We start from the raw sequence: 25,117 nt of genomic DNA on the forward strand, positions 1-25,117 counted from the left end.
GTATTAACTGTAGGCCTACTCTTACACATTTGACTTTGCCAAAGACAGTCAAGTGAGTTTCCAGAATTTTGACCAATATTAGTCATAAAGATCAACTCTTGAAACAGAAATATTTTAACTTGGTCAAAATGAGTGGGCAAGCATGTTTTAATAGAATGTCAACGTGGGAATTGAGTCTGCTGACATGCTCTCTTTCTCTGTGGCTGGCTCCAGGCAGAAACCCATTTCCTTACCTTGACCAGGCCCCCCTGTTTGGTGAGGTAACCCTCTTTGGTGCCCAGCTGAAAAAGAGAGAAGCACCAAGTAAAGCTCAGATCTATCACAACGTGATTTTTGTCTATTTCTGCCCTATTTTAAAAAGGAACACAAGTTTGCCATTGATCTTTGAGTAATCGCCTTCTTGAACATCCTCCCTGTGTGGGGAGAAACTGTTTGCAGACTGGATCTTCTGGGGGAATCCTATAGCAATAGACAACAAGTGAGAGACTCTCTTCTAACTTGAGTTAGCAATTTGCAAATAATAAGCGACATCACATCACTTGTAAAAGTTGGGGTTGGCAAAGTGTGTCATGTGAAACCCATTGCTTTGATTGTTGCACGGGTATTACGCACCCAGGCACACACCCGTGGATTGATGTTGGGTCAATACATTTGGGAAATGCTGGACTAAGTAGAGACATTTCTTTACTTCCCCGAGTCTGTATGATGCTAATATGCCTTGTGAATTTTAAGAGGGAACAGTAGAGGTAGCATTTCCATATTTATTTTATCACGTGATCCTCTGCTATCCTAGCATCCCTTTTTCACAGACCATCTCTCGAGGCCTCCGTTCAGTGGAAAGAAATTTCAGGAATGCAGATTTATTGACACTTGAAGTGACAATGAATCATTTCTTCACTCATGTAGCATTAATTCAAGGGTAACTATCACACACATAGCTAGCACCTATAAAATGTAAGGAATGGTGGGGAACAGTGCAAATAGAAATATGCCTAAAACAAGGACCCTAAGGTGAAGACTTTGTAACTTCATAAATTTCTGAAGAAACCAAATTCCTTATAGGGTATTTTGTTCTATTATGATGTCACAATGTATCTTATATTAGTAAGATAACAGAATAGAGAAAAATGTTGCAGAAGCAAAGGGAACAGAAATTTTAGAAGGAAGGAGTCATTAAAAAGAGGATGAATCCCATAACAGGGAAGCTAAGGAAGCTGACATTTTATTATTATACTTTTTAAGTTTATTTATTTATTTTGAGAGAGAGAGAGAGCGAGCAAGGGAGGGGCAGAGAGAGAATGAAAGAGAGAATCCCAAGAAGGCTCCACACTGGCAGATGTGGGGCTTGAACCCATGAATTGTGAGATCATGACCTGAGCTGAAATCAAGATTCCGATGCTTAACTGACTGAGCCACCCAGGCACCCCAGGAAGCTAACATTTTATTGTATTACAGTGTATTGTATTAAAATTTTTTTTTAATGTGTCCTTAGTTTTGAGAGAGAGACAGAGACAGAGTGTGAGTGGGGTAGGGGCAGAGAGCGAGGGAGACACAGAATCGGAAGCAGGCTCCAGGCTCTGAGCTGTCAGCACAGAGCCCGACGCGGGGCTTGAACCCACGACCCATGAGATCATGACCTGAGCTGAAGTCGGACGCCTAACCAACTGTGCCACCCAAGAGCCCCAGAGAGCTAACATTTTAGATAGGACCTATTCTATGTCAGGCTCTTGAAATATATTATCTCACTTAATCTCCATCAGCAGAACCAATTGGTATTTCACATTTCCCAGAGCCAAAACAGAACTGCTTCTTCCCATCTGCCGAACCCGCCCCTCCTGCCAACTTGGCCGTATGAGTAAAGTGCAGGAGGCCTACTCGGTGACTCCTTCACATACCACATTCAACCTGTTGCAAGTCTCGTCTCTTCTACCTTCAAAACACACCCTGAAGTTCACCAGTTCTTATCCCCGCTCTCAGTTTCCACTGCCACCGTCTCTCCCTGGACTGCGCCAACAGCCCCCCTAACTGGGCACCTCGCCCCAACTTTGCAACACATTCCACTTTGCACTTAGTGGTGAGAATGAGCGTCTTAAAATTTTAAAACTTAAATTACGTTGCTCAAAACCCGTATCATTTCTCCTCGACACTTAGAACAAAAATAAAGTATTTATTTTCTCTACAAGGCCTTTCCTATTGTTAATACAGCTGACATTTTGGACGTGATAATTCGCCCCTATGTGTGGTGGCACATTTAGCCTCCATGACCCCTGCCTTTGCTGGGAAACAAGTCTTCAGGGGTTCTCATGTTTCCGTATGTCTTATGAGCAAGGCACCAGCCCTTTGTCCCAGAGCTATTTTTAAGGTGTGCTTGTAGAACAAACAACCTTAGTGCAAGTGGGGGAGGGGCAGAGAGAGGAAGGAGGAGGAAGGAGAGAACCCCAAGCAGGCTCTGCAGTGTCGGCCCAGAGCCCAATGAGGCTCGAACTCACCAACCGCGAGATCAGGACCTGAGCCGAAGTCGGACTGAGCCACCCAGGCGCTCCTGAGCAAATGACTTTGGAAGATAGAAATAGTGTTTCCCTCCAGAGGAAAGGCAGACGCACAGAAGTCTGGCACGAGGCTGTGGAGCTTTGTTAGTCTGCAAGCAGGGTGAAGTCTAAGGCTCTTCTCAGTTCTTGACACCCACTGATGCCAGGAGGGCCCCAAAGCACCACGAATTTCCAAACACTCAGCTGGGCAGCAGGCCCCTTAAGAACCCCACTGCTGTAGGCGATCAACCCCTCCTTCCCTCAATAATCTCATCTTCCACCACTTGCCCTCTCGCTCACTTCATGCCAATCGTTCTGATCTTGCCAGTCTGCAAAGCACCTCCGTTTAGTCCCCACCTCAGGGCTTTTGTACTGTTCTCTCTGCCTGCGACACCGGAACACGTTGGTAATTTTCTGCCTGTATTGATGCACGATAAGCTTCATGGATTTGTCATTCTGCAGTGTGGGTGCAGCCACACTCCACCAATCAGTCACCACTGTTTTAAAAACCCCATTGTACAGAATGTTCTGTGTATAGTCATACTGATATACTTGGGCAGGGGAATCCATCCCATACTCGGAGTGAGCAAAGAAGGTAAGCAATGAGGCTTTCAGATTTTGGGTCAAAGAGGTCTATTTCTACCCAAGGGAGCTACATCCCGTGTTCACGCCAGCTCTACAGATCAGGTCCTGCAATTTACTGTTGATAAAGAACACACGTAGTAGAGTATGGTGCAGCTGACCCTGAGCAGGGATCTCGGTGGGGGGGGAGGGGTGTAGCTGAGGAGAATGTGAAGTTACATGGACTGGACAAATGAAAGAGATGTGAGGTGACTGGTAAGGCGGTAAGGATGCATAAAGACGAAGTCAGGGAGGGGTGGGCTGGCTGGAAAACGATTAGGAGTTGAGTCTTTTCTGTTTTTTTTTTAATGTTTATTCATTTTTGAAAGATAGAGACAAAGCACAAGCAGGGGAGGGGCGGAGAGAAAGGGGGACAGAGAATCTGAAGCAGGCTCCAGGCTCTGAGCTGTCAGCACCAGAGCCCGACGCGGGGCTCGAACTCGCAAACCGTGAGATCATGACCTGAGCCAAAGTCAGATGCTCAACCGGCTGAGCCACCCAGGCACCCCAAGAGTGAGTCTTCATTTGGCCTTTGGTCTGTTCTGACTTGGGACTATTCATTGTCTTGCTTTCCTAAATGTTGCTGGTTCTGAGGTTTGATACTTCCTCTTCCAACTCTAACAAAGCTAAAATACCCCTTTCACCCAATTCCCACAATGCTTACTTTCAAGGAGACGTAGCAGAGTAGCAAAAAATGTAACGTGCGCCTGGGAACCAGGCTAGGCTACAGAGCTCCAATGACAAGCTCGGATTCTTGTCCTGAGAAGTGTCAGACCGCGGGGACGGCAGACAAATGCACAAGTGGTTATTAGCCCCCAGCATGATGATGGCAGGATCAAAGTGAACAGTGGGTGCTCAGAGCACAAAAGGGGGCATTTTCACCAAAGGTAGGAGGTGCCCAGGAAGGCTTCCTGAGAGGCACCAATCTCTGATGAGCCCTGAAGGGTGAGGGCACAGCAGTGGTGTTCACAGTGTACCTGAGTCAGGGAGAGGAGAAGGAGCAGAGCCAGAGGGATGCACATGACCGTGAGTGTGAGAGGAGCAGAGGTGAGGCCAGAAGGATGAACAGGGCCAGGTGGGAGGGGAAGACAGCGGCCACCACCCAAGGTTAAGCAGGGAGGTCAAGTGACCGATCTGCTTTTTAAGAAAGATCTCTTTGGTGGCAGGGTAGGAAAAGTTCTGCAGAGACAAAGAGGCCACACGTTTGTCATTTGTAGCCTAATACCTTCAAGGGATGATTTTTTTCAAGTGTCATAGTTGCTGTCTAGAGTTGGTTCTCCGTATTTCATTTTTTGTCTTCTTTATTATCCACACAAATCCTGATGTCTTATACCGGAAGTATTTGGCAAGCAAGGCAGAGAGGGAGAGTGTGAGAGCTCTGAGCACAGGGCAGGGAAGCAGTTCTGGGAGGATTCCTTGCAGGCTCACAGCTCATAGAGCAAACAGAAATGGACTTGAGGAACAGTGAGTGCTGCTGTTGCACTGAAATTGAACAAAGGCCCACATTGCAAAGGAGCGTGAATGTTGGGGTGCCCGGTGGCTCAGTTGGTTAAGCGCCCGATTTTGGCTCAGGTCATGATCTCACAGTTTGTGAGTTCGAGCCCCACGTTGCATCAGGCTCTGCGCTGACAGCTCAGAGCCTGGAGCCTGCTTCCGATTCTGTGTCTCCCTCTCGCTCTCTGCCCCTCCCCCACTCATATTCTGTCTCTCCCTCAAAAATAAATAAACATTAAAAGAAATTAAAAAAAGAAGTGCAAATATTTTCTGTCTGTCCGTCCGTCCATGCCCTTCATTCAGGAGGGAAAAAAAGAATAGGAAAAAAATAACATCCTGAGGTTTTATAGTCAAAGTGGGGAATATTGTTCCTCTGCAGACCATTGAGATGTAAAAAATTTTTTTCTTCCTTTTTTTAATGTTTTTATTTAATTTGTTTATTTTTTTGAGAGAGAGAGAGAGAGAGGAGGTGCAGAGACAGAGGGGGACAGAGGATCTGAAGCAGGCTCTGTGCTGACTGCAGACAGCCTAGTGCGAGGCTTGAACTCATGCACCACAGATCATGACCTGAGCTGAAGTCTGACACTTAACTGACTAAGACACCCAGGTGCCCCCGCCCCCCAAATTTTCTTAATATAAGAAACTTTGGCAGAATAACAGTTTAGCCAACTATGTGAACATCTACATCTCTCGCCCATTCTACCAAGAACTTGTTTAGCTAAGTAAAGGGAAGAATTTAAGTTCCATTTTCTTCTTTTTTTTTATTTTTAGTGTTTATTTATTTATTTTTGAGAGAGAGAAGGAGAGAGACAACAAGGGGAGAGGGGCAAAGACAGAGCGAGACACAGAATCTAAAGCAGGCTGTAGGCTCTGAGCTGTCAACACTGAGCCCTCTAGGGGACCCAAACCCACAAACTGTAAGATCATGACTTGCGCCGAAGTTGGACACTTAACTGACTGAGCCACCCAGGCACCCCTAAGTGTCATTTTCAAGGTACTTAGAATACTATCACTATGGCAATGTATTTTTTGATGATTTGCCAGATGGACCAGATGAACTGGGTCACGGGCTTCAAACCTTATGTTTCTTTCCAGGTTTTATATCACAAGTTAGAATTTTTATGTGAACAAACATCTTTTTAAAACTAACTCAGTGCAGTTAAGCCTTCGACTTAGGCTCAGGTCATGATCTCACCATACGTGAGTTTGAGCCCCACATCGGGCTCTGTGCTTACAGTGTGGAGCCTACTTGGGATTCTCTCTCCCTCTCTCTCTGCCCCTCCCTGGCTTATACTCTCTCTCTCGCAAAAATAAACGTTTAAAAAATATAGAAAACCTTTGAACTCTTACTGCATATTACCACGTTTAGACAGTGAAAGCGCTGTGGTCAGATGGAGGGCCACTTACAGAGGGTGCAGTGGGCACGAGGTCACTTTCCGTTCTTCCCGTCTGCATTGCTGTGTGAACCCGGACAGATTCATAAATGGATGGTTCCTCCACTTTCCTTGGATAGGGATGTTTCAGAACAATCAGAGTGCCTGGATGAAGATAAAAGAACCTCATCAAAGAGGAGCCCCAGAAAGAAGGTCCAAATGCTAAATGACCAGATAACGTGTCTAGATTTCAGTCTCTTGTTTTTCACCTATTCACTCATTCATTTCTCGACGTTTATCAAGTACCAACTATATGCCAGGCACTTAAGCTGGACGCTGAAGATATAAAGCATGATGCGATGGTTTCTGTCCTCGTAGTGCTCAGATAGAACTAGCACGGGACGTCACTTAACGGGTAGTCATGTGCATGAACAGGGTGACGAGGCCAGCGTCAGAGATGTGGGCAAAGCATACCGGTGGTGCCCGGGGCCCCCGAAGACCCCTCCTTTGGAACACTTTGGAAAAGATTCCGTAGAGGAGACAACATGGATCCGGACCTGAAGCTACGCAAAACCCAACAAACGCACGGAGGCATGGGAGGATTCAGTCCATAGACCTTATTTCTCACTCGTTTCAGAACAAGCCTTCTAACAAATCAGTGGATCTCAAAAAACTGGACTCGTTGCATTTTCCCTACTGTCTCCTGACACCCAATTAACAAAATAAACAACATGAAGCTTTCGCTTTCCTCCAGTGAACATGACCTGAACTGGCTTATGTGTGATTGCCTTCACTTCCATTTGGAGGAGGGGATTGGGCAGCACAAGGGCTCCAAAAGGGGCCAGTCTTTGGGGCCTTGGACATGGCACATTGAAGCTGAGAGCCCACCTGACACCATGTTTCTAACCATCCCCCCTCTACACCCTTCCCTGCCCCAATCAACCAGCGAGCAGGAACTGGATACTTTAAAAATGAGTAAGTTAAGGTTTTCTTTCCCCCTTTGCTATGGCTTCTTGCTTTTTATTTCACTGGGTCTTATAAAGGCAGGACGGAGATTGTACCCGACATGGGCAGAGATGTAAAGAATACAGTAATTCATTCAACAAATATTTCTTGAGCTCTACTATGGGCAAGACACTTGTCCAGGCAGTGGGACTACAGCAGCAAACAAAGAAGATACAGCACTTGATCCTCTGCTAGGGGAGGAGAAGAAAAAATGAAAAGAAGTATGTCCGGTGAGAGAAGTGTTATGGAAACCCTAATAGAGCAAGGTACAGGCGTAGTGGGGGATGAGGGTGGCATCGGGAGAAGGTGATATTTTAAAGGGTGGTCAGAAAGGCCTCTTTGAAAAGGTACTTCAACAGATTATAGAAAGTATGGACCTTGAATTAGAGTGAGAGAGAGAGAGAGAGACGAGGAAAGAGAAAGACCACCTCTACAGTTAAAAAGCACTTGATAACAATAATAGACCTACAAACAAAGCCCAACCATTCCACGGGGCTCGAGCATGCCCAACGAACTGACTGCAAACACACAACCGTGGCCCCTGATACTGAGCCCATGTGGCGTCCTACTATCACTTGAAAAGGAACACTGAGAGAAGCCAGGAGAGGGTCCTTGACCTTGGCCCCAGAAAAGAATGAGACTCTGGCTTCCTCCTTCTTGAGCATCCAGTTCACACCCATAACGTTGGGATCACAGTGAAAACTGGCCTTCACAGCTATCTGAAGCACCGGTCCCACTCTTGCACATCGTCAGTGCTCTCTTGTCAATGTGACCCTTTCATGAGAACAGATCCAGTCATATCAGGACAAGAGGCCAGTTACGGTTTGACAGTCATAAGGAAAGCAGAGACGCGTAAATCAAGAGCAGCCGTTGTGCAGGCTCAGGGGCCGTGTGACACAATCACAACGTGCCAGATGCTTGCAGAATGTGCGGTTGGCTCCATGGTGCCCCCCCCCCCCCCAGAGAACCACCCCCGGTGATGCGCCAGGCAGTCACCGTGGCATCATGGAAAGAGCCACCCTTGCCACTCAGTGCCTGTTGACCCTTGGACGGTCATTCTAGCTTCTGTTTCCTCCCCGGACACATGGGAAGAATTACCCTGTCTTTACAAGGCTCTTTGAAGCACCAAATAAAGACTGTTTGTGAAAAGGATAGTGAAAAAGAAAATGTTAGATATTATTATGCTTTGATATAGAGTAGTTGTAAACTCTTGAGTGAAAATCTAATGATTGCGTCTTTGGGAGCATGAATTTTTAAATGTTGAGTTTACAAAGACCCATGTGTGACATTGTGCTGAGAGTAAAAATGGCAGAGTCTAGTAGCCACTGATGGCAGCTCCAAGATGTATTGGTGCCTCCTAAACCCTTCCGTCTGATCGTGGAGGAGAGAGAACTGGACCCCAGTGTTCAAAGCAGCTCGCAAGTTAGAAAAAACATGAAATCTTATGCTTTCTCCCCATTCCATGTATTTTTCTAAGCTTATTTATTTATTTTGAGAAAGAGCGGGATAGAGGCAGAGGGAGAGAGGGAGAATCCCAAGGCTCTACACCGTCAGCACCGAGCCCAAACCGTGAGATCATGACCTGAGCCGAAATCAAAGAGTTGGATACTTAACCACCTGAGCCACCCAGGTGCCCCTACTTTTCCATGTTTAATATGAAAATACTGTTTTATAAGGATCCAAACTACATCTATAACCCAACTTAAAAAAAATTTAATGTTTATTTTTGAGAGAGAGAGAAACAGAGAGCGAGAGAGAGAGAGGGAGACACAGAATCCGAAGTAGGCTCCAGGCTCTGAGTTGTCACCACAGAGCCCATCAGGGGGCTCAAACCCACAAACCACGAGATCATGACCTGAAGTCAGACGCTTAACCAACTGAGCCACCTACGTCCCCCAATATGAAAATAATTTTTTAAATGATGCTTTAGAAAGATGTATCTAGCCAATTTTTTTTTCTGGCACGTACCCAAGTATACTACCTGTAGTGGTTTCCTGTTGCTTTTGTAACAAATCACCACGTAGTGATTTAACACAACTCAAAATTATTACCTTACAGTTTTAGAGGTCAGAAGTCTGCAATGCGTCTCATAATCTTAAATCAAGGTATTGGCAGGACTGCTTTCCTTCCGGAAATCTCTGGGGGAGAATCCATTCCCTGTTTTTTCTAGCTTCTAGAAACTGCCTGCATTCCTTGCCTGGTGGCCACATTCCTCCACCTTCAAAGCCAGTAACAGTGCATTAAGGCCTGCTCACACTGCCATGTCTCTGGGTCTCCCTCTTGTGCCTCCGTCTTTCACTTATAAGGATCCTTATGATTACAATGGACACACCATTGTAATCGCACACCTCCCCATCCAAAGTCAGCTGACTTGTACTCTTAATTCCATCTGCAATCTTAATTCCCTCATGCCACATAACATAACATATTAACAGGTCCAGGGAGAGACATGGGCATCTTTGGGTGGGCCATTAGCTTGCCTACCATAGTACAGTGCCCAGGAGATAAGCATAGCCTTGGGGGCCAGTTGTGCTATAGTGTAAGATCTGTGTGCAAGGAATGCTGCCTGAGTCACAATGCTATAACCACTTGGTATTATGAAGCCATTGCCTTTTCAACAGGTGCATTTCCCCACCCTGTGAGTCTCTTTAGAGCAGTGCCAAATTTACCTTTGCAATCCCACTTCCTGGTAGAGATGCTGACATAATGAAAGCTTGATGAGTGAGTAGATAAATGGATGCCACAGTAATTCAGGGTTAAGTCAGAGAAGAGCCTGGGAGGAACCAGCCTCCCAGGTCTACGATTACCCCGGCTTCGGGCAAGGCCGGCTTCAGCCACAAGGCCAAGTACAGCTGTCCAAATCTCCACTAGGGGGAACCAAATTCTATTTCGAAAACCTCTTCTAAAGTTTCACCAACAAAAGCTAAACTGAGGGAAATGATATTGAGTCAACAGGAAAGTACAATTGACTATACATTGACTTTAACTAGTAAGACCATGAAGGAGGCTGGATTGAATTGTGGAATGAAGAAAATGGCAAAGCACTTATAAAATGACAACTTCCACTGATAAACATCCAGCCCCCTGAAAGGTCTTAGCTGACCAGTCTGCCCAAGAGAAAACAATTAATATATAGAGCTTCCTGGCATGGCTGCTGGGCTAAGAGTGATTTCCCCTTCCGTAGACACTGCCCCATCCTTGTACGCCAATGTAGATCCCCACAGACCCTGGGCCTCCCCCACAAACACCTCACTCAGGCTGCACTCACGGGACTTACTTCCGGGGATCTGCTTAGTGATTTCTCTGGAGAGAAGGCCCACTAGCTTCAGTTTCTGAACTACATGAATTAGACTGTTCTTTCCTGCCTTTGGCATAAAACCTGGTCTCAGAAACACTCGGTGGAGGCCCACTTTTGAGGTGATCAGAGCAGGACCAAGGCAGTCATGTCAGTTTGCTGAAAGCTTCAGCGGTGCCGTGATCATGGGGCTGATTCGTTATTGTCTCTTGGTGTTCAGTCTGCTTTTAAAATCTGGGAGAGAATACCAATCCTTACCACCACCACCCCCAAGGAAAATCCATTTATTTCCCTGTATTCCCCTCCCTCCATTTTTTTTTTTTTAATTCAGCTAGCCAAGGTTGGTTGCAATCAAAAGAAACTTGAATATGTAGCCACCACAGACTGATTGTATTTCCACCTAAGGTCCAAGGTAGTGCCTTGGCCCCATAAGAGAGAAACTTGGGTTTAGTGATATTCAGGGCAAATTAATTCCAGGATTTGGTTGGAAGATTCAGATAAAAAGCAACAGGAGGCAGGGGCTGGTGGAGGGAGGAGAGAGGAAGCTGTACAGCCCAGCTCTTGGAAACCTGGCTGCAAGTTTCACTTCAGTTTCTGAACTACATGAAGGAGATTATTGTTTCCTGCCTTTGATATGAAACCTGGTTTCAGAAACACTCGGTGGAGGTACATTTTTGAGGTGATCAGAGCAGGGCCAAGGCAAGCATTTCAGTTTGCATTGGCTGAACTATAACTTACAGGACACCCACTCTGTCTGTGATACGGTGAGACTGCATTGGAGGACTCCTTATCTTGTATCCCGTAGCGCTTCAGAAAACACAGAACAGTTTTCAAGCCTCAGGCATTGCTTCGATATCTGAAGTGGAGTGTAGCACAAGAGCACATCTAGCTCTGAACAGGGAAACTTTTATTTAGAATATTTCTTTTAGGCACTAAAGCTTGTGCTTGCCCATCAGGTTTCCAACTAGATTGTAAGATGTTGGAGGATGAGGTTGATACCTGATTCATCACCGCATCATCAGTAGCTAGTAGTCCTCAGCTCGTGGCTGGCGCCCAATACATATTTGTTGAATTAAATTCAAATAAGACTACATCCACTCATGCTTCGTTATTGCCCTCAGGTTCAGAAAACAAGCTAGGCAACTGGTGTGTGCATGGCAGATTTCTCTGTCATCTCTTGCCGGTGGGAAGCGGCTTTCTAGAGGGAGTGACAGGAATATTCAAGCTCTTTCTCCTTGCTTCTTTGCAACCTACCCTGCAAATGAACTTTAACCCATCATTAAGATGATGCTGGTCAAACTACGTTCACTTACATACACAGGGGCTTTAATAGCCCCTTTCCAGTCTCACAGGGAGAACTACACAGAGGGAAGAGAAGTAGATCAGCTGGCCAGGTCAGAAGATTCTGTTAAAATGTCCAAGTCAAGTCAGGTCGCTCTTTGCGGAGCCGTCACTTTATCTGATCCTTTATCTGAATCCTCTGCGGAGCTGGCTTAAAATTTGAAGATGACATAAACACTTGATAAATACAAATGTAATTAATTGCCCCCAACTAACTCTTCATGGTATACCAAAGAATATGCAGCTCTTGCGGACAATATGATGGGATTACCATAACGGTGCTTTGTTAAAAAACAACAACAGTGATTATTTATGCCAAGCTAAAAATGATTTTTATAGCCTTTCATACCCAATCTCATTCAGTCCTCAGTAGCAAGTCAGGAACTATTAAGGTATGAACTGTTAGGTCACCAGCTCTGATCTGTAAGATGGTGAAACTGAATCTCAGGGAGGTTACATCATTTTCCCAAGGACATACAGCTGGTGAATGAATGGCAGAGGCTGGAGCTGAACTAGGAGTTCACGTGTTTACTCATTATGGAGTAATGGAAACTCTCTACGGCCTGTGAAATGTACTTTATTGTCAGCGCAAGGGTGTACATGGAAATCAAAATTCGAACAAGCAGATCCTTGAGGAGGTAGCCTGAGGAAAGGAGATGAGAGTTTTTGCCTCAACGTTTCTCATCAGGCCTTGGTTTCTCCATTTGTAAAGGAAAAATTAAACGGTCTGTGGGATCCCTTCCCATTCTAATATCCTGTAAATCTAGTTACACACACAAGCCTAATGCAGGGGCAAGAGATACTAGGACACTTAGTAACCAAGGGTGTGTCCTGTTTCCTGCCAAGCACACTGCCCGTTTAAAGTACTTTACTTCTGACATCATTGCGTCTTTGTGTCTCATTTTCCTTTTCTTCCACATTCTCATTTAACCTTTACGTTTTATTTACTTTTTTATAATGTCACTTTTTTTTTTTGATGTTTATTATTTTTGGGAGAGAGCACAAGGGAGAAGGGGCAGAGGGGTGGGGAGACAGGATCCGAGCGGGCTCCACTCTGACAGCAGAGAGCCGGATGCGGGGCTTGAACTCACAAACTGTGAGGTCATGACCTGAGCCGAAGTTGGATGCTCAACCAACCGAGCCACCCAGGCACCCCAAACTTTACATTTTCTTTTACTGTATCATATTTACATAGGCTGTCTTATATCTCTTCCGGAGAGACATAAATGCGATGGGCCTATGTATGTTTTTTAGTCAGCCTTTTATGTTTTAAGATGTCCTCCAAGATAATTTCCCAAGTGGCAATTCATGTAAATAGCATAGGAACAGCGGTAAATACGAAGACAGAAGTTCAGATTGATTCACATTCTTTAGAACAATGCCTTTACATCACATACCGAAAATATTGTTACAGACCTTAAAGAAGAGACTGGGGGATAGCTCTGCCCTGTCCTACAAACATCCTACTGTGTCGTTGTGGCAAAGATCTTCCTGTCCAAACCCACTCAAGGTCACACTGTGCTGTGGCAATGTCGTGCTGCTGTGTCACTGGTAGACCAGCGTCGGGAGACAGTGAGGTGAATGGAAAGCCCCTATGGTTTAGAACCAGGTTGGCTTGGATTTCACTCTTAGCTCTGATGTTTTCTGGCTGTGCCACGCTGGCCAAATAACTTCACATGTCTAAGTTTTCAATTCCTCATCTAAAAATGGGACCACTTTCACATTACCGTGGATGGTTCAGGAGATTCAATAACTTGGTATCTGCGAAAACATCCAACGGCACGCTCAGAACTCAGTGAGTACTCCATACGTGTTGCTTCCGTATTCCCTTCCCTGCCTGCCTTTTCCTTTTGCAAACACACCTTATGACAAACTGAGAAAACTTGCTTTTTTGGCAAGCAGAAACTAAAGGAGTGATGCTTGGCTGTGGTTTGGCAGAATTCTGAGTTGTCATTGATTATTTTCAGAAATGGCACACAATTCTCAAACTACACTGAATTTTAACGTAATTATTTTAAAATGCCACCAGGTAAAAAGGCTGGTGTTACAAAATAAATTAATAATAATGACAGCGGTTATCAAGAGGTTGGGAATCCCCACATCAAAACAAAAAGAGAAGTGGAAATCTGACATTTAAGAAAGAACCAGATGGGATCTTCAAAACCGAGAATGGATTATTATAAAGGATAAGTACAAACATAACACTTGATTCATGTCATCCTTTTTCATGCTGGGTGGGTGCTTAAAGTCACAACACAGTAATTCCTATAACAAATTGTATATGGCAATTTCATATACAGAAGTATTCTAATAGAAACACAAGGAAAGGTAATTTTTGTTCTAATAATATTAAGACATTTAAGGATAAAGATAAATGCTCTCTATGTTCAAAGAATATATGTGTATGAAACCTAGCTAATTATAAGAGGGTACAGTAAAAATTAATAATGGCCCAAATGTATCCATGCTAATAAAAAAGGCTCAAATTTCCAAGTCTATTTGAGTTGAATTTAGAAGCCATGTACAAGTAGGAAGAAAAGTTTTATATTGCAGCTTATTATAATGAATGAAAGTCAAATTCTGGGGCGCCTGAGTGGCTCAGTTGGTTAAGCGTCTGACTTCGGCTCAGGTCATGATCTCAGGGTTTGTGAGTATGAGCCCTGTGTTTGGCTCTGTGCTGACAGCTCGGAGCCTGTAGCCCACTTTGGATTCTGTGTTTCAGTCTCTCTATGCCCCTCCCCCACTTGTGTTCTGTCTCTCTCTGTCTCTCAAAAATAAATAAATGTACAAAAAAAAAAGGCAAATTCTGAATTTAAGCATTACTGAGCATACATACAACACAAAGCATCATTTTAAATGATGCTTTGCATAAACTTTGGAAGTAAGGAGCGCCTGGATGGCTCAGGTCATGATTTATGGTTCCTGAGATCGAGCCCCACAAAAAGCCCCTGATCGAGCTCTGGACTGACAGCCCTTTTGGAGCCTGCTAGGGATTCTCTCTGTCCCTCCCTGGCTCATGCATGCATTCATGCTCTCCCTCAAAAATAAATAAATAAACATTAAAACAAAACTTTGGAAGTAAAAACTAATTGTCAGAAGTTCACTGGTTGATGTGTTGTCATTCAAGCTGCAATGCAGGCTTTGGTAATGAGATAAAGGGAAACCAACATGAAATTATGAAATGTTGTGAAAATTATTACCATTCATTCTTGTACCTACTGGGACATATGATCAGGGTACAAAAATGACAAATATCCCTCTTCTTAAAGGGTTTACATACTAATGCAAAGAGGTTTTTTTTTTTTTAATGTTTTGCAAAGATTTTTAAAAAAAGTGAATTATACAGGGGTCCTGGGTGGCTGAGTCGGTTAAGCCTCCGACTTAGGTCAGGCTCAGGTCATGATCTTGAGGTTCACGAGTTAGAGCCCTACATCAAGCTCTGTGCCACCAGCTCAGAGTCTGGAGCCTGCTTGGGATTCTGTGTCTCCTTCTCTCTCTGCCCCTCCCCCACTAGCACTCTGTCTCTCTCTCCCTCTCAAAAATAAATAAACATTAAACAAAATTTTTTTAAAAAGTGAATTAAACAAAATGTTAGAAGATAAAAGAGCCACTGAGGAAAGTAAAGGAAGAGAGCATGTTGAATGTCACTATGATATTTACTTGGGAAATGATTGGGATTTGGCAATCAGAAATATCTAACGATATTATGCTGATGGCTGTTAATAAGGAGAAATTAGAGTGAACAGAAACTTTCATGGAGACTGGAAAGGTTAAATGCAGATTATAGCAAGGGATAAGGAAATTATCACAATAGAATATTCAGGTTGTCAGGAGTCTTTTAGCTCTTGCTTAGGAAATCTTCATTCTTCAGATTAAGGAAACAGAAATCCTGAGAATTTGAGGAGTAGAGAAAAGGAATAGAATAGGAAAGAAGAGATCTTAAAATAGTATTCTTCCCTTTAGGTTAACACTTTTACTTATCCCAAATACAAATATTTTCTTATGACCCAGAACCGAGTGTTCTGGGTTTCCCTCTACACTATATTTAACTGCAAGGCGAAGTCGGGTAAAGCTGTTGGTTATTTGGAGGTCCTGCCCATTGCCCTCAGATGTAGTGCCGTCCCTGTCAGTGGGTAAGTGTGGGAAAGTCTCTTTTAAATAAACTCACTCTCGGGGCGCCTGGGTGGCGCAGTCGGTTAAGCGTCCGACTTCAGCCAGGTCACGATCTCACGGTCCGTGAGTTCGAGCCCCGCGTCGGGCTCTGGGCTGATGGCTCAGAGCCTGGAGCCTGTTTCCGATTCTGTGTCTCCCTCTCTCTCTGCCCCTCCCCCGTTCATGCTCTGTCTCTCTCTGTCCCAAAAATAAATAAACGTTGAAAAAAAAATTAAAAAAAAAAATAAATAAATAAATAAACTCACTCTCTAGGCACTGCAAGGTGCTGCTGGCCTGACGGGGCTCTGGGCTAAAAGGAGTGGCCTGAAATCCCCAGTTCTAGTCCTTTCCATTCTAGGATCTGGAGGTAAGAACCCTGGCTGGCCTCATCCATTGCGCAGACAAATGCTTCCCCTGGTAATCTTTAATTACATGAAAACTTTAAGAGTTTGCACTTCTCTGATGCAGACCAAGAAATCATCAGACTGGAGGCCTCCTGATCACTGCTGCTCAGCACCAGGAGCCAATACTCAAATGAACAAGAAGGGACCTATTTTTAGAAGGTGGCATCCTGGTTTCCATTCACTGTTGTTCACAGGTCATAGTGCTGATTGTGGCTTCTGAAAATCTGCTGGGTTTAAGAGTCATCATGACTTCAGCACGTTATCTTGTTTCCTGAGGCCTATTACTCCCAGAGGGGCAACATTGGAACACTTGTTTGTCATGGGTTTTTCCCCTTGTTCCCAGCTTCGGTGGCTTTGCTTCATCTGGCTGGGACAGATAAGAGGAATATTTCAGAGTTGGTGATATCTAACTCAAGGCCTGGAAGCTAGGAAGCCAAGTATATATCCATAAGCATCAAGAGCCTGTAGCAAGGGATTCAAATAATAGCAAATTTCCTGTTGGATAATGAATGGCACAGAGAAGATGCAGCAGAGAGGATAAAAATCTTAGTTTCCTGAGTTTTGTTGTAAAAAATGATTATAGAAATGATAACGATACAACAAACTTTAGCTTTGGATAAAACTAACTTAGGAATCAGGATTACAAATCTTCACTCTCCCAAAGGATTAATAGTAAAACTTCTTTAGTTAGATTACTGTATTTGCAGGGAAATTTAACATTTCTTAAATTCAATGTCAAGGAGCCTTTACTTTGAAGAAGACTTAGGTGATCCTCTTGCCTGGAGATTGGACCTGTGCCAGAAAGTTTCACCCAGAAACCACTGCATTCACTTTGACCTTAAAGGTTTTTGAAACCTTTTGGTAGACAGAATGTATACCTGTTCCGTAACTTGGATAAAGTCCAGGAAGGAGCACAGAGAATGATCAAATGGGTTAAATATAGAGTCTAGGAGGAGAGTTCAAAAGAAGGAAGCTGACGTTGCTTGGAGGAAGAAAAAAGGCTGGAAGATAACACTTATCATGGCTTTGAAGTGACAAAGAGTTCCCACTCAGAATCATCATCCATCCACCCATCCATCCATCACCCAAAGTGTCATGCACTGTATCAGGACCTGGGGGACATAAAGAAGGACACAAATAGGGGTAGCAAAACAAAGTTTTTAGTTTCAAAATCTCAATTTCTCGTGATCAAGAAGTGAATAAAGTCGAGCATAGAGTGGGAAACAAGTAGGAGGTAAGTTTGAAGTGAAGGGATTTGAGAAACTAAAATGCTTGCCATAGCCAAAGTAGCAATGGAAATAAATAATGCATGACCACTTGTCATTTGTTTATGTGAACTACTGCTGGTAAAGTAGTTTTCAGGGCCGATTGGAAGAATTTCCACCAGAAAAAAAGATTATAGCTTCAGTTTTTCAGTTTGGAATATTCTAGTATAGGTCTTATGCGGTCAGTATAAAGTAAGGCAACTACTCTGTGGTTTCCACTGTGCTTTTCATCTACACTTGATACTGTGTGATTCATATCAGGGTCTATCCAGGCCACAGAAACAGCAGAGGAGGAAAGACTGGCGAGGCATCTCTACAACCACACTGAAGTTAACAAAAAGTCCACTGGCCATGTTTACCAAGAAAGCAAGTATAAACACATTCATGGTAAGATAGCTGTACTGTTAAGTCTTGAGTTCCTCTTCTGCTACACATTCTGGAATCACCCAACTTTTGATTACCCAAGAATTACCATCGTTTAGGCCACATAAAATTGTGATTCTGTATCACAGATATAGGGGTGATCTTTTGCTTACTTTAATTGGTACAGAAAAACAAGTTAGATAATTCAGATACCCGGGTAGTGTGTCTTTTGTTTTTTAACTTGAATATTCTAGTTGGACTTTAACCATTCAAACAGGGAAATTCAAAATTTTCCATCCATATTTAAGTCCAGTGTAAAGACTTACAAAAACCAAGACTTACAAAAACAGAATTTTATGATGTAATAAAGGCATTGTTCAAAAGAGCAATTTCCAGTCAATATTTTTAACATTCCGTGATATTTGTGAACATTTAAGTATGAATTCTGTTTTAAAAAATGCTCAACATTATCTTTTATGGGTGGTGACAATATGTAAACTGTCCATGTCTAAAATTATGAGGAATCAGAAAGTTGTTCTAGCCTTTCTTTTTTCTTTGTTTACTATATATATTATTGTAAAATGAATAGACTATTTTTTTTAAGTTGTGTACTTTAAATCAATCCATTATTATATCACATTCTAAAAAAACTGTCTACTTTGTTCAAAGCACATTGTTTTCTCGTAAAGGTAATACAGATATATAGATACAGATATAGATTAAATTTATTAATGTAGCATATGGCACAGCAATTGGAAAAAATTGTTTCTAACCATATCTAATCGCATATCGTATGTACATAACCCAACAGAAGTGACAACTATTTAATGAAATCCTCCTTTTCCTTCCTCCATCCTGAAACAATGTCTCATAGGTCAAGTATCTATCTGTTCGTGGCTTACCTGTCTCACTTCCAATCAAAGGCTGATTTGCAAAATGCTTGACAAAATCCTTCAGACATGAGAACTCATTAAAGCCAAATTTAAATGAATATCCAGTATATTCAACATGAAAGTGTTTGACAGAGTCTTTGGCTCTGAAAGGGAAAAAGAAATGCTTTAGGTTATTTAAGAAATGAATTATCTTGTTTTGAAGGGAAATATAACATTAGGCATGAGCATCATCATGAAACCCTTCTACAAACTGAGAATTACAACACAATTATTGAAAGCACTAGTGTTAAAATAATTTTTTAAGTGTATTTATTTACTCTTAGAGAGAGACAGAGAGACAAAGATCGCATGACCAGGGGAGGTGTAGAGAGAGAGAAGCTCAAGCAGACTCCACGCTGTCAGTGCAGAGCCAGACGCGGAGCTCGAACTCAAGAAACTGTGAGATTGACCTGAGCAGAAATCAAGAGTCGGGTGCTTTGAGCTATCCAGGTGCCCCTAAATAGATAAGTATTTGACTCACGCTATTCCTCTCCTGTCTGTGTAAGTCCTGCTCCAACGTTAGCACGCATCAGAAATTGGAATCACCTGGAGGGCTCGTTAAAACCCAGATTTCTGGGCCTTGCCCCCTGAATTCCTGATTTGGCAGGTCCAGGGTGTGGGGCCCAAGAATTTGCATCCCTAACATGTTCTCTGGGGATGCCGCCAGTCTGGGGACCACACCCTGAGGACTGCTTCTCTGATCCAACCGGACCTACAATTCTCCTCACAGTTTCCTCTATTGTCCCTGAGCTCTTGCAGCCCCCTTCACCAGCAACATCGCCCCCTTTGTTTCTGAACAAGTATCAGCCCAAAGACACTTGCTGGGTCAAGTACGCCATGATACTCACAACATGAGTTACTTGCTTTTCTCCCCTTGACAGTCCACACACTCACCTGGCTCCTTTCCCGTCATTCACTGCACTCTTCCTTGTCGTGAGCTACTTGTATAGTGTCCTACTGTCCTGTGAGCTGCACTTCCTGAGGGCAAAGCCTGAATCTTCCACAACACTTATCAAAGAGCTTGGCATAGAGTGATGCTCTTAGATATTTATTATTAACGGAGTGAACAAATGAATGAGTAAAAAAAGGCATTCTTTTGAGCTGGTTTGTGGTTCCTGTCACCTCTGTTGGTGATTTTTTAAAAAGATTATTTATTTATTTTGAGACACAGAGGGAGAGAGCAAGGAGGGGCAGAGAGAGGAGGGGAGAGAGAATCCCAAGCAGGTTCTGTGCTGTCCGCACAGAGCCCGACGTGGGGCTTGAGCTCATGAACTGTGAGATCATGACCTGAGCGGAGACCAAGAGTCCAACACTCAACTGACTGAGTCACCCAGGTGCCCCCCGTGGTTATTTTTTTTTACATTTTTATATAGATGTGATATATATGTGCCACCTAATTGGAAGAAGTTTCTGATCTAACCATTCCGATGAGAAATATATTGATGACAAGTTAGCATTCTTTGATCTAATAATTCCACATGTTTGTTTGAGATCGGGGGAAGATCTTTGCATTAAAGGATTTGCAGCCTGACCCCTTGATAAATTTTTCACCTTTGCTGTCGATCAGAGAAAGTAACATTCCTGCTTCCACCCATGCACAATTTCATGTCTGATTAATAATTTTTCCAAAATGTTATTTAGAAAAAAATTTAAAGCAAAATAGAGCAGAGTAACATGAAAACTATTAATAAAGGTGGTTTTTAAAAATCTGTGACCCTCTTACTTACCTCCTCACCCTCCCACCTATTTCTTCCACTCCCCTTAAAATAGGCTTATAGACGTGCCCTGGATGGAAGTGTTCCAACAGGACCCCAAGATTCTCAGCCCCTGGACTACATACACTTTCCACCATTTATTCAATAAATGCTAATATAGATGCTACTATGAAGGGATTTTGCAGGTAATAGAGGCTCCAAATTAGCTACCTTAAAATAGGGACATTCTCTGGGTGGGCCTGACCTAATCACATGAAAGTCTTGGTAAAAGCAAAAGGGTTTCTTTGGCTGGTCACAGGAGAGGGGGACTCACTCTAGATGGTCTAGAAGAAAGCAAACATCCATGCTATGAACTGCCTGTGGGGGCCCCTTGGCAGGAAATGGTGGGTGGATTCCAGAAGCTGACAGCGATCCCTGGCCAATAGCTAGATGGAAAGTGGGGAGCTCAGTCCTATAGCAACAAGGACATGAGTGAAAAGGGCTGGAGAAGAAAGAAGAGACTGAAGGAAGAGCATGTGAAGGCCCAGATGAACCACAGCCTCAGCCAGCACTTTAATTTTGGCATGGTCGGAGCCCAAGCAGAGAATCCAGAGAACTCACTGGGACTTCTGACATACAGAAACTGTGAGATAATCAGTTTATGTTGTTTAACGCTACTACATTTTAGGTAATTTGTTATGTGGCGTAGAAAATACGTAGGTCCAGAAGCCCAAAGAGAAGATAAAAAAATATGGTGATTCTTCTCTTTTGAGCTCATAGAAGCCTGCCATCAATTATTTAGGGAAAAACTTTTATAGCCAGTTTTTCCCCCTCTCAGAAGTAGAGGAGACTTTCAAAAACAAAACAGGGGCACTTGGCTGTCTCAGTCAGTTAAGCCTCTGACTTCAGTTCAGGTCATGATCTCATGGTTTGTGAGTTCGAGCCCTGCATCGGGCTCTGTGCTGACAGCTCAGAGCCTGGAGCCTGCTTTGGATTCTGTGTCTCCCTCTCTCTCTGCCCCTCTCCCGCTCATGTGCTCTCTCTCTCTCTCAAAATAAATAAACATTAAAAAAATTAAACAAAACAAAACAAAAGAAACTACTGCTAAACTAGATGAAAAAGAGGATTCAGAGAGAAAAGAGTGTAAGTGTTGCTCCTGAGTTAGTGACAAGGAGGCCTAGACCACGTGGAGCAGAAAAGAATAGAGAAAACCTCCTTATGCCAGATCAGTGCGAAAGACGAACGAAGAGGGGACTATTTTCAGGGGTATATGGAGGCGCCATCAGAACAGTAATAAAACAGTCAGTTTGAGGTTAATGAGTGGGTGGCTGAGAGCGACTTCATGGACTCCTCACATTCCCAGTCTAAGCCGAGGTCAACTCCTTGCAAACCCAGAATGACTTGCTACAGGCCCTCAGACGCCAAGGGAACAGACACTGTCCTGATTATCACCTGGCGAGGCCATCTTCCCCGATACGGAGGCCAACAAGGAAGAAGCAGGGGAGGAGAAAGACCAGAGAAGGACTGGGCCATCACTGGTTTGTGTTGGTAAGGACTAGATTAGTTTTACTAACATTCAGGGGAAGTGGAGCCTTGAGAAAGGTCAGTCCATTTACAGAAAAAACTTAAAATTTGCCTCACTGCCTGCTTGAGTTTGTGATGAAAGTTGCACAGCCACAAATCATTCTGATTTTCCAGAGGAAGCAATGAATATTAACAGGGCGCTGGGCCAGGTTTTAGGGATTTGAATTCCGGTGCTGTTTCTATTGCTGATTTATTGGGTGAAAAGACACTTTACCATTTCAGGTTTCAGTTTTTCCATCAGTCAAGCAAGACATTAAACGATTCGTAAAGTATCCTTCGGCTCTAACATTTTCTTCTTCCCTGCCAAGGGAAGGAGGAAGAATGTTTTTTTTACAGTCTACCATTCAGAGCTTGGAATCCTTAGACCTGCAGGTCTAACAGAAATTGAGAGAATTTTATCTGGTGACATGAGAATTTTGCTATCTGGCAATTTGAGTGTGATGATAAAGCAATGCCCATGTAAGGAAGAGATGGGGCGAGATTGAATTCATAGTTCTTAGACATCCTACCTCACAGAGAGAGAGTACAGCCCGGTCCTTTCGTTGCTGTCCCTCAGAAGGTAGCTTCCGTCGCATCCATTGGAGAGGAGAAGGGCCTCGGCCGCATGGCGTGTGAGGTTACCATGGTACCACCTAGGAAGGAGAGAACCACACTTGCACTCAGGACAAACCACAGGTGACTTTTCCTTCATTGGGTTTTCCCCTCAAGGATGACGTCAACAATATTCTCCACCGTAGGTAGCCCAAAGACCAAAGTCTCAGCCCAAACGTCAGGACAAGGAACTCTTTGGGCCAGGCTGAGGGGAGAGTAGAGAGAAGTGGATCATGGCAGTGTTATGGGTCGAATGGGGTCCTGAAGATTCATATGTTGAAGTCCTAATTCCCAGGACTTCAGAATGTGACCTTATTTGGAGCTAGCATCTCATCTTTAGCAAGTTATAATGAGGTCATGTAGGGTGGGCCCTAATCTAATATGACCGGTGTCCTCTTTTAAAAGGGGCATATTTGGAGACGGACGTGCACACAGGGACAGTGCCATGTGAATGTGGCCACCTACAAGGCAAGAAGAAAAGGCCAGAACAGGTCCCTGCCTTACAATCCTTGGAAGGAACCCATACTACGGACGCCTGGATTTCTGGCTTCTATCCTGCAGAACTTTACTGTTGTTTAGACTGCTCATTTTGTGACACTTTGTCATGGTGGTCCTAACAAACAAACACACTGTCACTGCGTAAACAAATCCTTTTCAAAGTCCAAGTCAAAAATAACCATAAGAATAAGATTTGGCCTTAGGTGGCTCAGTCTGTTAAGGGTCTGACTTCAGCTCAGGTCCTGATCTCATGGTGGTTGGTGGGTCTGATACCCGCGTGGGGCTCTGTGCTGACAGCTCGGAGCCTGGAGCGTGCTTCAGATTCTGTGTCTCCCTCTCTCTCTCTCTCCCTCCCCTCCTCGTGTGCTCTCTCTCAAAAATAAATACTAAAAAAAAAAAAAAAAAAAAAAAAAAAAAAAAAAAAAAAAATAAGATTTGGCCAAATTTCTGTCTTTCTTTGATCCCTCTCTCACATACTCTCTTTTGCAAGTATGGTTCTACCTTCTGCAGTGTGGAAAACCACTGGCTATTATTACACTGGAGTCCACTGGAATGACTGAAATGAAGTTGAAAGCAAGGAATTCCGATGTTTTACACATGACGCATGAGCCCCATCAGATGTTGTTTCAAACTGACAAATATCTGAAGAGCTAGAGAAGTCCCAAGGAGATGAAAAAAAATTTTGTTTTAGAAAAGGTAGCATATATCCATGGTAGAGGAAAAAAAAAATTCCAAACCGTTCCAAAGAAGAGTTAGTAAAAATAAAGCCTTGTCCTCACCCTTAGTCCCCAGTCTCCCTGTTCGCTCCCACAGAGGACACCAATGTCAACCATTTTCCTGTGTTTCCTCCTCAGAGCCATCCTTTGCATCTAAAGGCATCTAGTATGTTCCACCACCTCCTAATTCTATGACAATAAGAGCTTGCTAGGCACACAGTTCTGCACCTTTCTCCTTTCTCCTAATGACAGCTCTTTCACATTTTTTTAACGACTTGGTAGAGGCAGTCCAGTGTGGTGAATTCGGATTGTGGTCTCCAGAGTCAGTTTGCCTGAGTCCTACCCGGGTGTTAACCCCTACCAGCTGTGCAACCTTGGGCAAGTTACATAACCAGTCTGAGCCTCAGTTTCCTCACCTCTGAAACAGGATTAATAACAGCCATATCTCATGGGCCAATTATAAGTGCTGCTCCCATTAACACACATGAAACGGTCAGAACAGGCCTGGCAAACAGCAGATCTCAGCACACATTAGTTGTTACACGAAACCGCGGGGACTCACAAAGCCATGGATTACGATACATCCTCTGCGGTGCGATTTTCTTGTTGCTCAAATATAATTTTTCATTACTTTGAATTTATTTTGGCTAACAGAGAGCTAGGTACTGGGGGAAGCGGCTGCCGCCGGGGACCCACACCTCTGAGCAGTGGAGAGGAAGGGGACACGGGCGACTATACAGACGACGCCGATTACGTCAGTGAACCGAGAGCTACTGAAGAGGTATGTATAATGTACAGGAGCCTCAAGGGAGAGCCCTATTCTGAGGGTGAGGGAGCCTGCTGTCATGAACCACACTGGCATCTACTGTGACATCCCTACCGCATGTCACTTCAGCCTGATAATAAAAAGCACACGTAAGACCAAGAAGGAAGCTTCTTCTACATAGGTCTCGAAGCTATCTGTTTTCTAAATCTGCATTTCCTAATGTATGTTTCTTTAGCATATTTCCTCTGTGGGAGCACAGAGGCCTCTGTCCTATGTTAGAAGTGTATCTACTAGCTCAAAGCAATTGCAAGGAGAAACATTAAAAAAAATATCTTTTTTATTCTTTATTTAGTTTTGAGAGAGAGATAGAGAGACAGAGTGCGATCAGGGGAGGAACAGAGAGAGAGGGAGACACACAGTCAGAAGCAGGCTCCAGGCTCTGAGCTGTCAGCACAGAGCCAGACGGGGCTCCAACTCACGAACCGCAAGTTCATG

At 43.7% G+C, this 25,117-nt stretch overlaps 1 protein-coding gene across 2 annotated transcripts in view; it reads right to left on the reverse strand.

Annotated features, from left to right (window-relative positions):
- Nucleotides 1-25,117, reverse strand: part of DAPP1 (dual adaptor of phosphotyrosine and 3-phosphoinositides 1) — a 52,676-nt gene that overhangs the window by 8,337 nt on the left and 19,222 nt on the right. For both annotated transcript variants that reach the window (XM_030313372.1, XM_030313371.1), the window contains exons 2-5: nt 22,561-22,683; nt 18,744-18,877; nt 6,051-6,181; nt 234-281 (exon numbers count right to left, since the gene is read on the reverse strand). In XM_030313372.1, coding sequence (XP_030169232.1) covers nt 234-281; nt 6,051-6,181; nt 18,744-18,877; nt 22,561-22,683 — 436 coding nt within the window. The remainder of the gene's footprint in view (nt 1-233; nt 282-6,050; nt 6,182-18,743; nt 18,878-22,560; nt 22,684-25,117) is intronic.

The sequence above is a fragment of the Lynx canadensis genome, chromosome B1, assembly GCF_007474595.2.
Source record: "Lynx canadensis isolate LIC74 chromosome B1, mLynCan4.pri.v2, whole genome shotgun sequence".
NCBI classification, from domain to species: domain Eukaryota; kingdom Metazoa; phylum Chordata; class Mammalia; order Carnivora; family Felidae; genus Lynx; species Lynx canadensis.